Below are 13,271 nucleotides of genomic sequence, written 5' to 3'. Positions count from 1 at the left end.
CATAAGGCACTGAAATTCAGATGAATCCTTGATGTAATAAACACTATTTTTCTGAAGTATGCTCAACGGCTTTGCTGTGTTTATCATATTTTAATCATCATAGAGGAGAAAAAAAGAGGTAGCATGCCAATAACGTATAAGAGGAAAACAAGCAGGGGCTCGACACCCTTGTAAGAGCTGGAGATAGCTGTCAATGAAGTCAAGAGTGGGAAGTCCATCAGATCAGTGGCAAATTAAATAAATATTGACAGGTCAACATTGAGAAGGTACATGAAAAAGAGAGCTGTAAAGGAAGTAAAAACAGTTGGATACGGTGGAACGCCAGAAGAAAAAAGGGCCTTCTCAGAGGAGATCGAGAAAGAGCTTGCAGACCACATCAAGAAGCTTGCAGAGCAGTTTCATCCAGGGTCAGTAGGTACCTCCACCAGATCAGGCTGGGTTAACGAATATACGTTTTTTGAATTCCTTCAACATTTGGTTAATGCTGATCTTGGACAACGATGAAGCCCATATTTTTCTGAAGGCTGTGGACTTAGCGAAATCAAGCGGTATTGTTTTGCTCACAATTCCACCACACACATCCCATCGACTGCAGCCTCTAGATAAGTCTGTGTATGGTCCATTTAAGACCTACTACAACAGAGCCCTAGATGATTGGATGAGATCCCACCCAGGCAAAACAGCCAGCATATACGAGATCCCTGGCTGTGTGAGTGATGCTTTCATGTCAGCACTGACACCAAGGAATATCTCCTCTGGTTTCAGATTCACTGGGATTTTCCCTTACAACAGAGATATATTTTCTGATTTTCAGACTTTGAGCCATCTATGGTGTCAGACAGGCCCATCCTGGAACAGCAGTCTGCAGCAGCAAGTGATAAATCCATGGTTTCATTCTCCAATAGTACTGCTGAGCTACCTGCACCAAGCTTTGCACATGGGTTTTCTCCACCAAGTTCACAGGAGTTCTGATGAGAGTGATTTTGCAGTTCCATTAGAAGACACTACTGAGAGTTCCAGCGATGAAAGTGAACCAGATGACTCAGATCTGTTGGTTGACGACTTTGTAATTGTAAAATTTGCATCTAAAAGCAGGTACCATCATTACATTGGCTTAGTCAACAGCCTTGAGGGGAATGAAGTTAGTGTCCAATTCCTAAGAAGAATCCCAGGGGTCACTGGCAATAAGAAACCCTACTTATGCTTTCAAGGAGAATGGTGTGGCATCATTCTCACGGAGTGATGTGCTGAAGAAGCTGCTCCGACCTCAATAGGCTGGAGGAACTGCAAGAAGGGACCAAACAATTCATATTTCACTGCAACCTGGACAGTTGGAATATTGAGTAGTTCTTTTGAGTAGCTAGATAGTACTGATACAGCAGGTTTTTGTTTGTGGTGCGTTGTTCTTAGCTCAAAACTGATTGTTACAAAAAATGCAGAGGTTGACTTAAAAAAAAAAAACAACTTGTTGGTTAGTTTACATGTTATGGCTCAACCTACCCCTTGATGTGGGTCATTTTACCCCAGACCTGGGGCAAATTGAGGCACAATACCATTTTTTTTGGAAAGGTCATTATTTTGTGAAGCTTTGTCAGAAAATCATTCTGATGATTTCATTTTATAGTAGACATCCTGAAATAAAGGAATATGTTTTCATTTTGTCTCTATATGATTTTTCCTTGAATCCAGAACCAAATAAGTAAAATTTGGCTCATCTTACCCCACTCTCCCCTATCGGCAAGCTTTAAGTAATGTGATTTAAAAATAATAATAATAATAATATTTCAACTCACCTAACCATTGCCTCAACGCTGATGACAGCTGTCAACCTATGTGTCGAAGTACTGTATTTAGACCAGGGGTGTCCAAACATCTTGCAAAGGGGGCCACATTTGGTGTGGTAAAAATGTGAGAGGCCGACCTTGGCTGACGTCCTTTACGTAGGACAATATATTTAAGCACATTTTAGCAAAACATTCTTTGTGTCACATTTGCTTTATTATTTTTTTTTTAATAAATAGTTTCAACAATCTCGCAACAAGTCTTTGTGGTGTTCTCTTTCAACTCTCGGGCTCTCGCGAAATACTGCTGCTGTGAAATTAAACTTGCTTCAATTTCTCGCTGCGTATCTTCCCTTTAATATTGTCGTACAAGTCATCGTGGCTTGTTTGGTAATATCGCCTCACATTGAACTCTTTAAAAACAGCGACTGTCTCTGCAAATGAGGCAGAAAGAGTTGTTGCGTATTTTAGTGAAGAAAGAGTCCAATTTCCACCTATCCTTGAAGCGTCGGCCGTCGCAGTCAACTTTTTGGGTTGATTTGTTGCCATTTTAGAAAATTGGAAGTAAAGGGTCACGCAGGTTAATGTTGCTTAGAGTGCTGCTGCCTTTTAGTGGGTAAATGAGGAGCAGCATTTAGTGTGTAAGCTACACTTCATATGCTGGCAGCAGTACTGCTGACTAATTTATTAAGTCTGTGTGCGGGCCAGACGTTATTGATTTTATGACAGAGGCTGGGGGCCGGATGAAATTTGACCATGGGCCGCATTTGGCCCCCGGGCCGGACTTTGGACATGTCTGATTTAGACTATAAGACAGGGATGTCAAATGTACGGCCCACGGACCTGCCAGGGGGTCCAATGTGACTCACAGGGTTTTTCTGCCTGATTAGCATCTTGTAGCGCATTCGTATAAGTGTCACTGCACCAAAATGAACCGGAGGTGACCCCTAAATACCCCAAAATCAACAGTAAGTAATCTAAAATACACACCCAGATAGCAGATCCACATTGAATAAACGTTGATTTTCCATCAAAATCATCAGTATGGTTGACATCGAATTTTCAACGTTGAAACAACGTTGTTCTATGGTATGTCAGGCAATGGTTGGGTTAACCCTGTTTTATAGTTGATGAACTAATGTTGACAAATAGTTGATTCATGATTGATCACAAAATATGGTCAAAAACATAACATTGATTCAGCGTTGTTCCAATATTATTAATAATCGAAATGACGTTTAGGTTTTGGAAAGATTTCAACGTTGAAACAACATTAATTGATGGCGCAAAAGTGATGTTGATTCAACGATAGAAGATCGACAGCGGAATGTTGGTCCAACATCTTTTCAACGTCGGTCTGCTATCTGGGCTGTAATTAACATGGAGGGTCTTAAGGATAGGGGATACCCAGGACTTGAACTGTATCTATTCATCTTTGTTGCTTCGTTTCTAATTGTGTATCATATTGCCTCTGTAAAGCCCTTTGAGACTTCTGTTGTGATTGAGGGCTATACAAATAAAATTGAATTGAATTGAATTGAATTAACCCAGAAATGCCCCAAAATCAAAAGTAAATGACCTCTAGATGCCCCAAAGTCAACAGTAAATGACCCAACATCAGCTCGAAGTAACCCAAAATAAACAGTAATGGACCCATAAATGCCCCAAAATCAACAGTAAGTGAGATATGACCCATGAATGCCCCAAAATCAACAAAAAGTAAACCAAAATAAACAGTAATTGACGCAGAAACACCCCAAAATGAACAGGATGTGTCCTGTACATGCCCCAAAATCATGCGCCCCCCCAGGTGGCCGAAGATGTCATTGCATGTAACTGACTTTCCTATATAGGAATTTAAAATTGCCGGTAAAATGTTGTCCATAAAAGTTGTAAAGCCATGAAACAAACAACAAAAATGAAAGAAATGAACCCCAAAAAAAAATTATAATGGGTCAAAATTATTTTTCGACCAGATCATGTGACTAGCACCTTAGAGACGGTCATTTACTTTGCTTAGTCAAAACCACCTGAGGACAGAAGAGGCAAGATTGATATATGAAATTTTTTTCAAACCTCAGCTTTCAAAAGCGACAACAACTACTGAGCGAGAACCAAGGATCGAAGATGTGGACCGTGAAACGCCGGAGAGCACTGCCAAAATGGTGAGCGGCGTTTCAGTGTTTCCCACTGAAGACGCCAATTGTACAACAGAGCCACCACCGGGTGTACAGTATTCAATGCATGACGATTTTTGCCAAAAGTATTGCTGTCCTAAGCAGCCTGATTTAGGGGCCGTTTATGTGGAGACTCTCCAAGAATACCAAAAATTTCAAATTTACATTTATATGGGCCCGTCTCCATTCGAATAATGTCGCAATTCCGCATGAAAACGATATACTGTAGTATCCATGCCAGGCCCCAGGGGGCAGTGCAGATTTACAAGGCGACAGCGAATGATGCACTTTGACTCCACCAAGTTCCTCAGCCCGGAAAAAAATATGCCCGCCCACTCGAAGCGATGGCATTTTTCTTTTGTTCAAAAAGGCACAAAAATGAACATTTAAACATTTAACATATTTAATTTCAAAATATTATTAAAACAGTAAATTATAGCTGACATTCTGCCATATTTGCTGTTTTTAATGTTTAGTAGCACCTCTGCACACGCCCAATGTGACGTGTACGAGTGCTGATGTCAACGGAGCGGTCTCGCGCCGCGGGAGCCTTTGATATGCGTGCGGCGCAAGCCCCCCTCAATCTCCCGCAATCGAATTCTTCCACTTTGGAGGCAGGATTCAGAATTCTTCGTCTTTGCCTTCCATCTTCCCTAACACCATATGCACGCGAGGCCATTTCGCTACTCAGTCATTACGTCTTTGTGTCGCAGTCGCCATGTAGACTGCAATTCGCCTCAAAATGATGGAAAACGGGTCTGCGTAATGTCGGGTCAAAGTTTGGCGAGACTCTCAAGCCGCTCCGGAGCTCCACTGACGGATATCAAATTCTCGTATGCTATTTTTTCTAATAATTGTATAAATTGTGATTTATCAACCTGTTTTGCACATGCACCGATTGTTTGAATGTTTGATGTTGTTTAAATGTTTCATTGCGATCAATATCTGCAATAAAAAAGAACGACATAGTATTTTTGTTTATATGTACATACCTTGTACTATTTCCTTGTAACAACGAAATCCGTGTCAGCCCTTCTGCATTTGGCAAATGTAATATTATTTGTAATTTCACCTCATTTTGGTCACTCAAGTGGCATATCGACACAGGCTGACAGTCTGTTATAATTTTGTCCACGAATGATCAACAAAGTGATAAGACCAATGATACAATCTCATCTACGTCTCATCTACGTCGTGCTGAATCCATTTTTGGAGATTCCGTGGGTTCCTCTAGCTTGATTTCGCAGTTTTAACTTAGTCAACACACAGTTAACTTCAACCGCAACTCATGATTTTTTTTCAAAAGCCGGAAGTTCGAGGCAGACATTGTCCAAGATGGCGCTGCCCATATTTCAACAGGAAACTTGTCTGTACAGGGTGACCCAAAAAAAAGTTTACACTGCCATAATACAACCTAAATGCCATGTTTATTCAGCTTAGAATTAGAATTGAATCACAAATTATACATTATTGTAAAGAACATGTACAGTACACTCTAATTTTCAATGTGTCCTCCCTTAAGTGTCACAACAGCCTCCAGGCGCCTGCGGAACGCTTCTTTATGTAGGATGCTGTCATCTTTTCCCAAGATCTAACAATGGACCTCTCCAAGGCTGCCACAGAAGTTTGTGGCTTCTTACAGGCACTGTCCTCCACAGTTGCCCATATGCTATAATCCAGGGGATTGAGATCTGGACTCTGGGGTGGCCACATATCAACTTTTTGGTCCGCACAGATCCAGACCCAGGTTTTGGTGAGGCTGTTCCAGTATCTTTCAGCTTCTTTTTAACTTTGTAGACTGCACATCTGGATATTCTCAGATTTGCTGCAATCTCAGTAGGTGTCAGCAATTAGCAATTAAAGTTTTCTTCATTTTCAGCAGAAGCACAGGAATTGTAGAGACGAGAGATTACCAGCTGCATTGAGTGACCTTAATGAATCACTTAAATTAAGCATGACAACCTATTTAGATATGTTTCAGTGGCTTTTAAACAAGCAGTCAACTGAGTGTAAACTTTTTTTTGGGTCACCCTGTATAGTAAAATTGTCAACTTTTTGCATATTTGATGGGAGCTTTGCAAGGCTAATGTTCTTCCTCAACTTTATTATTATTATTACAACTTGGATTCCATTGACGCATATGTCATTGACAACCATGTACCTCCTTGGCATTAACGGCCATATATGTCGATTCTATTGACGCATATGTAAATCAATGCCATTGACAGCCATGTATGTAAAAATATCAACAGGTCATGAACCTGAAATGTCCCTAAATCACGGGCAAGTGACCTGATAGCAACAGGAAATGACCTAAAGCAACTGGAAGTGACCTGGAAATGCCCCAAAATCAACTGGGCGGGTCTTAGCTACCACAGCAAAGCTCCCATTGCAATTTCGCCAAAAATTGCATTAGTGTTTAAATTGTATTAAATGCCTCGAATACATATTGAATAGTTTAGTTTATCTAGTATAAATTGTTGTATATTTCCTACCTTTGAATAGCAGCCTCTGAAAGAATGAAATTTAGACTGTTGGTGACGTCACGACTTGAGAACGCACGCACGCACGCACGCACGCACACGCCGCAGCTCGCGGGAGCGTGCATCTTTTCCCCGCCGACACTGCGGACGGACGAGACGTGACCAGCGGACATTCCGTTCTCTCCTTTTGTCTCCTCATCGGTGTCAAGGTGACATCCGTCCGCCCGTCCGAGCAGGTGAGAGAGAGAGAAGGAGATTCTCCTACCTACCTCCGCTGTCACCGCATGCGGCGCGCGTGCACGAGCTCCTTTTCGACGCCGCACGGCCTTGATTAGCCAAAGTATTTGGCGGTTGGTGGCTGGGCCACGCCCCCTCTGACGTTTACCTTTAACTTCCAATATGAGCGTGCGTCGACGTATTCTCTGCGTGTATTTTAGAAATAGGTAACAAGCCCCTTCCATTTTCCTTTAACCTTGCAGTCATTTGCTAAAATCATGTTTTTTGTTTTCCTCATTAATGAACACACAGTAGCGCATATTGAGAGAACAATGGATGCAATACGAAAAAAGGAGGGGAAATTGCCATTTCTGGAGAAATTGCGATGGTAGCTTTCAGGGCCGGAGTGGGACTCATTTTCGGCCCTGGAGTTTTATGCCACGGACCACTCACATTTCTGCATAAAATCACCATCAAATGTGATCTGATCTTTGTCAAAATCGCACAGACGAAAAAACAGCGTCTGCTTTAAAACCGCCCAAATATTTATAGGTTTTCATATTGTAATGGGATAGCATGCAAACAATGACAGAAGGGGAAAAAATAAGTAAGTGAACCATCACATTTAATATTATGTGGCACCCCCTTTGGCAGCAATAACTTCAACCAGACGCTTCCTGTAGCTGCAGATCCGTCTGGCACATCGATCAGGACTAATCTTGGCCCATTCCTCTCTTCAAAACTGTTGGGGTTCAGTCAGATTCCTGGGATGAATCACTTTCATTAGGTTGTGCCAAGCGTCTCAATGGGTTTCAAGTCTGAACTTTCACTTGGCTACTCCAGAACGTGTATTTTGTTCTTCTGAAACCATTCTGAAGTTGATTCACTTCTGTGTTTGTAATCGTTGTCTTGTTGCAGCATCCATCCTCTTTTTAGCTTCAACTGTCTGACAGACTAAAGGCCTCAGGTATTCCTGCAAAACTTTTGAATTCATTCTTCCATTAATGATTGCAAATTGTCCAGGCCCTGAGGCAGCAAAAAAACAGCCACAAATCATGATGCACCCTCCACCATGCTTCATGGTTCGGGTGAGGTGTTGATGTTGGTGATCTGTTCCATGTTTCCTCCACACATGACGTTGTGTGTAACTCCCAAACGATTCAACTTTGGTTTCATCAGTCCACAAAATAACTTCTGTGGAGTGTCCAAGTGCCTTTTTGCCAACATTAAACGAGCAACAGTCAATGTTTTTTTAGACAACAGTGGCTCCTTCCGTGGAGTCCTCCCATGAACACTATTCTTGGCCATACAGTTGATGTGTGCACAGAGATATTGGACTGTGCCTGTGATTTCTGTAAGTCTTTAGCAGACACTCTACTTTTTTACCTCTCTGAGTATTCTGTGCTGAACTCATCTTTAGTCCACTCCTTGGGAGGGAAGCAACAGTGCCAAACTTTCTCCATTTGTAGACAACGTCTCTGACTGTCGATTGATGAACATCCAGACTTTTAGAGATGGTTTTGTATCTTTTCCCAGCTTTATACAAATCAACAACCCTTGAACGCAGGTCTTCAGACAGCTCTTTGGACCGAGCCAGACAATGCTTCTCATCAAGACATTTCTTACCAGGTGTGTGTTTTAAAGTGGGCAGGGTATCTTTAAATCACTCATCTGTGATTGGGCACAAACCTGCCTTAAAATGTTTGGTAAAAATTGGTTTCAATTGCTCTATAAGTCTCCTTAGGCAGAGGGTTCACTTACTTATTGCCCCCTTTTGTCATTGTTTGCATGCTATCCTCATTAAAATATGAAAACCTATAAATGCTTGTGTGCTTTTAGTTAAATGAGTTTTTTCATCTGTGTGATTTTGATAAGGATCACATTTGATGGTGATGTTATGCAGAAATGTGAGAAATTACGAAAGGTTGTCATACCACTGTAAAAGTGATTTGGGGAAAAAAAACAACGAAAAAAAATCTGAGATGTCCAAGGACCGATCTACATCTGAGGCATGCTAGACTACCCCAAGACTCAAACCAAAGTACTCTCATGAAATTCTGATGTGTGATTTCATTTCACAGATTTTTTTTTTCATATTAGTTCATGTCAGTGTCCCCATGAAGTGGACCCATTCTGGGATGGCTCCCCGTTTTTTGTTTGTTTGTTTTTTTTAAATAAAGGGACTTGCACTCTGAAGCCACCGTGTTGAGTTACCGTAATGCACATAATGCAAATAATGAGGCATAGCTAGCTGGACTTTGTTGTTCTTTGTGAAGGCTAACTTGACCGGAGTTGTTTTGCAGGTTAGCAAGTTTACTCAGTTTAATGTTATGCTAATAACTCTGATGCAGGTGGGACTTTCAGTGACAAAATTTGTGGCATTTCCCCCACCTCCACAACACTGACGTCTTTTTACATTACTTACGGTGGCTGCTGCTAGCTGAAAAAAAAATCTAATATCCTTCCTAGACAAAGGGGGCGGAGGAGGCGGCATGTTGCTTTGAGAGTGTGAGTGTGGCGGGGGCAGGGTGTCAAGTCATCAGCCAATTAAACGTACGTTTGATGGGACCGGCACATTCGTGAGTCAGGGATTCTGGGATAAATGTAAGTCTGAACAGAATGAAAATAATTCACTTAATATTGGTAGGGTCAATTCTATCGTTACAACATATGGGAAGACAATCTATAAATGAAGTCATTATATCATGCAAATAAGGTTGCTTAAAAGTTGGTGGGGACAATTTGAGCATCCTGAAAAGTTGCTAGTGTTATGTCCCTATGCAAACCTACACCCTTGATTTCGGGGTCACTTCCTGTTGGTTTGGGGGGATTTCTGTGTCACTTCCCGTTGGATATCGTGTCACTTTCTATTGATTGGGGCGCAATTGTAGATGTAGAAGTTTGCAGGTTTTGATTGAAAATCAATCGGAGTGAATGGAAGTTTTTGTGCCATTGAAATGAATGGCAGGCAAATAGGACATTTTGCCCATTAGAAATGAATGGGTATGTTTTTGGCTAATTTTGACCAAACTATGCCAAATACTCTATACAACTTTTGTGCCCCTTCTCGAAATTTTTGATGATTTTGTAGGACTTGACACATTTTTGGTCAAACAGTCATTTCTTATGGTGTCCAATGAAAATTTCTTTGTGTCACACGAGAATTCCGATTGTTTTGGTTTCTAAATGGCGTCGAACGGTTTTGGCTGGGGGACGCGCCAAAGATGCGCCGTTGAGAAAAAAAAAAACGAATATGATGGAGTAGTGGTCTCCAATCCGGCCCGCTGTGGGTGCAGGGTTTCATTCCAACCAGACAAATGACAACACTTTTTCACCAATCTGGTGTTTTACAAGTGCAATCAGTTGATTGCAGTCAGGTGCTGCTTGTTTTAGCAGAAACCCCATTGGTTCAACTACAGTATCTGTGCAGGATCAGCAGGAAAAAAAAAACAGCCTACCTTTGAGGACCGGGTTGGAGACCACTGCTATAGATAGTAGTTTTTCCTTTTTCATGACATGCAAAGCTACCATCAATAACGCGAAGCCCGCATTCCTAGACGCCAGATTGCCAGTTGACTGGGAGTCGGCGAATGCACGACATTGTTCATGACTTCATATACTGAACGTGTTCCAGGATGATGACCAATTCGCCGTCAGACAAGATGAAGAAAAAATGGTCCAAGGACAGCCTGACGCTGTTGCCGTGCTTCTACTTTGTGGAGGTAGGTGCATATGTACGCCGTCCGGCCGGGCCGCACGCCTAAGCGCACGTTCGACCCGCCCGGGCAGCTCCCCATCGTGGCGTCGTCCGTGGTATCGCTGTACTTCCTGGAGTCGACGGACGTGCTGGGGCCTCCGCGGGTGGGCTTCCGCTGCCACGATCGCCATCTCAGCAAACCCTACGTGGACGGAGGGGACGAAATCATTCCGCTGCTCATGCTGCTCAGCCTGGCCTTCGCCGGCCCGGCCGCCTCGGTACGTGCCTTTGCCGCAGCCCGTCGGGTCGCGCTCTTTCCCTGAGTCTGCTTTGCGCCCGGCGGCAGATCATGCTGGTGGAGGCCTTCCTTTACATGGCGCAGTCCCGTAGCCAAACGCGGCGAGCGGAAGGCGGCGTCAATGCGGGCGGCTGCAATTTCAACTCCTTCTTGAGGAGGACCGTCCGCTTTGTGGGTGGGTAGGACAAATATCACTTCTTCTCTTCCTTTTGATTATTAACTAGAGCTGGCACGCGTGTAGCGGGTGCAAGTTTAACCCTCCCGATGCCTTCAAGAGTTGCTAGCCTGGGCTTGTAGCCTAACAGTTATAGCGCTCTTGGTGCCGTGACCCGGATCGGCAGTGAAGGTTTCAGGGGAGGGTGTGAGTGCAACGGGAGCAAGTTGTGCTTTACTCTAGCAGCTAGAGCCGCTAGCCTGGGCTTTTAGCCTAGCGGTTATCAAGCTTTCTCGAAGTCATCGGAAGGAAGGATCCCACGGCCTGAGACGCACAGCTCGCACCTGTTACACCCACCCCCCGAAACATTCGCTGCCGAGCCGGGTCACATCACCAATGTAGCTGCTCCGCATGACGCGATCCGTCCCCCTCGTCCAGGTCGGGACTGAAACCTGCGCCACACAGCAGTATAGCGTGATAACCACTAGGCTAAAAGCCCAGGCTAGATATTTTGCTGGCACTCATCAAAAAGCAGATTTCAAAGTACTTGACTTTGTTTACTCATGATAGTCCCTCAAAGGGAACATCAACAACAATCAATCAAAGCATGACCACAAATAAAGGACCCGAAAGATCAATTTGCCCCACGGAGGCCGCGCCGCTGATGGAGCTGCTCTGCCTCTGCCACATCAGGAGTGCACGTGTTCGGTCTTTGTGCAACGGCATTGGTCACCGACATCATCCAGTTGTCGACGGGTTACCACGCCCCCTTCTTCCTCACTGTATGTAAGCCCAACTACAGCCAGGTCTCTTGCGACACCGACACATACGTCACTAGAGACATCTGCTCCGGACCCGACCGGCATGCCATCGCGGCCGCCAGGTGGGCCCGCTGCCGTGCCGTCCTTCCTTTTGCTGGCTTTGCCCTCTGATCACTCTTCCTTTTTTTCGCCCCGACAGGAAAACCTTCCCATCTCAGCACGCGACTCTGTCTGCTTTTGCCGCAGTTTACGTTTCTGTAAGTTCTACCAAATGCTCACTTTGCCAGATGTTTTAGAGCAGGGGTCTCCAAACTATTCTTTGACAATTCGAATATCAGAAATCGTCTGAGAAGCAAAGGGTCAAGCAAGTAGTGGCTTGTTGGTCTAGTGGTATGATTCTCACTCAAGGTGCAAGAGGTCCCGGTCCTGGACAAGCCCTCTTTAGATAGAATTGTTATGTTTTCTTTGGCTGTTGCCACATTGACCACCATTGGGGAAACAGGGGGTCAAAGAGCATGCAACCGTGGCTCATTAGTCTAGTATTCTGCTTCTCGCTTTTGGTGCAAGAGGTCCTTTGTCCGACTCCTAAACAAGCCCCTTTTTAGAGGCAATTGTTTAGAACATTAGCTACCATCAGAGAAGCAAAGGGTCAAGCCAGCGATGGCTTGTTGGTCTAGTGGTATGATTCTTGCTTAGGGTGCGAGAGGTCCTGACTCCTGGACGAGCCCTTTTTAGATGAAATTATTATGTTTTCTTTGGCTGTTGCCACATCCGCATTGGAGAAACAAAGAGTGAATGTACATAGAACTGTGGCTTCTTGGTCTAGTGCTATGATTCTCACTTTGGTCCGACTCCCTGTAGGATGAGACCTCTTTAGGTCGAACTGTTGTGTGTTCTTTGGCAATTAGAACAATAGCTACCGTCAGAGAAGCAAAGAGTCAAGCACTTGGTGGCTTGTTGGTCTAGTGGGGAAATTCTTGCTTGCTGTGCAAGAGATCCCAGTTCCCTCTCTTGGACAACCCCTCTTTAGAAGGAGATGTCAAGTATATTTTGGGTATCGCCACATTTACCACCATCGGAGAAACAAAGGGTCAAAGTGCATACACCTGTTCCTCAGACCTAGTGGTACGATTCTAGCTTTGGCTGTAAGGGATCCCGGGTCCAACTCTCAGGCGAGCCTTCTTTAGATGTAATTGTTATGTTTTCTTTGGCTGTTACTACATTGACGACCATCGGAGTAATAAAGGGTGATAGTGTTGCAGCTGTGGCTCGTTGGTCTAGTGGTATGATTCTCGCTTAGGGTGCGAAAGGTCCCGGGTCCGACTCCTGGACGAGCCCTCTTTCAGTGGGATTATTATTGTTTTCTTTGGCTGTTGCCAAATTGACCATCATCGGAGAAACAAACGGTAACAGGGCATACAACTGTGGCTTGTTGGTTTGGTGGTGTGATTCTTGCTTCACTTGCAGTTGGTCCCCGGTCCAAATGAGCCCTCTTTGGATGGGATTCTTACGTTTTCTGGGCGCTTAAATTTAGCGGGTCGTCTCGTCTGATCTGAGGTCGGAGCCGAGAGAGAGTGGCGGCGGCTCGGCGGGGCTGGCCGGGGATGGCCGGGGCGGGGCGCGACGGCCCCAATCCCGTCCCGCGCGCGATCCGTCCGTTCGGTACACGCACTGAGAGGGACGCGTTCGCGGGTGGGGTCGGGA

General features: G+C 44.3%; 1 protein-coding gene across 2 annotated transcripts in view; it reads left to right on the top strand.

Moving 5' to 3' along the window:
* The first annotated feature begins 6,517 nt into the window (after window positions 1–6,517).
* The window catches only part of plppr3b (phospholipid phosphatase related 3b), a 16,769-nt gene continuing 10,015 nt past the window's right edge, over window positions 6,518–13,271 (top strand). The window contains exons 1-6 of one of the 2 annotated variants that reach the window (XM_057840593.1): window positions 6,518–6,677; window positions 10,292–10,379; window positions 10,447–10,632; window positions 10,701–10,827; window positions 11,500–11,689; window positions 11,767–11,824. In XM_057840593.1, the coding sequence (XP_057696576.1) occupies window positions 10,293–10,379; window positions 10,447–10,632; window positions 10,701–10,827; window positions 11,500–11,689; window positions 11,767–11,824 (648 nt within the window). In that variant the 5' untranslated portion in view covers window positions 6,518–6,677; window position 10,292. Of the gene's footprint in view, window positions 6,678–9,893; window positions 10,380–10,446; window positions 10,633–10,700; window positions 10,828–11,499; window positions 11,690–11,766; window positions 11,825–13,271 lie in introns of those variants that run through there. The other variant, XM_057840594.1, reaches the window with a different exon arrangement.

Source organism: Corythoichthys intestinalis, chromosome 7 (assembly GCF_030265065.1).
Source record: "Corythoichthys intestinalis isolate RoL2023-P3 chromosome 7, ASM3026506v1, whole genome shotgun sequence".
In the NCBI taxonomy this organism is placed as follows: domain Eukaryota; kingdom Metazoa; phylum Chordata; class Actinopteri; order Syngnathiformes; family Syngnathidae; genus Corythoichthys; species Corythoichthys intestinalis.
This window is presented reverse-complemented; position numbering and strand designations above follow the sequence as displayed.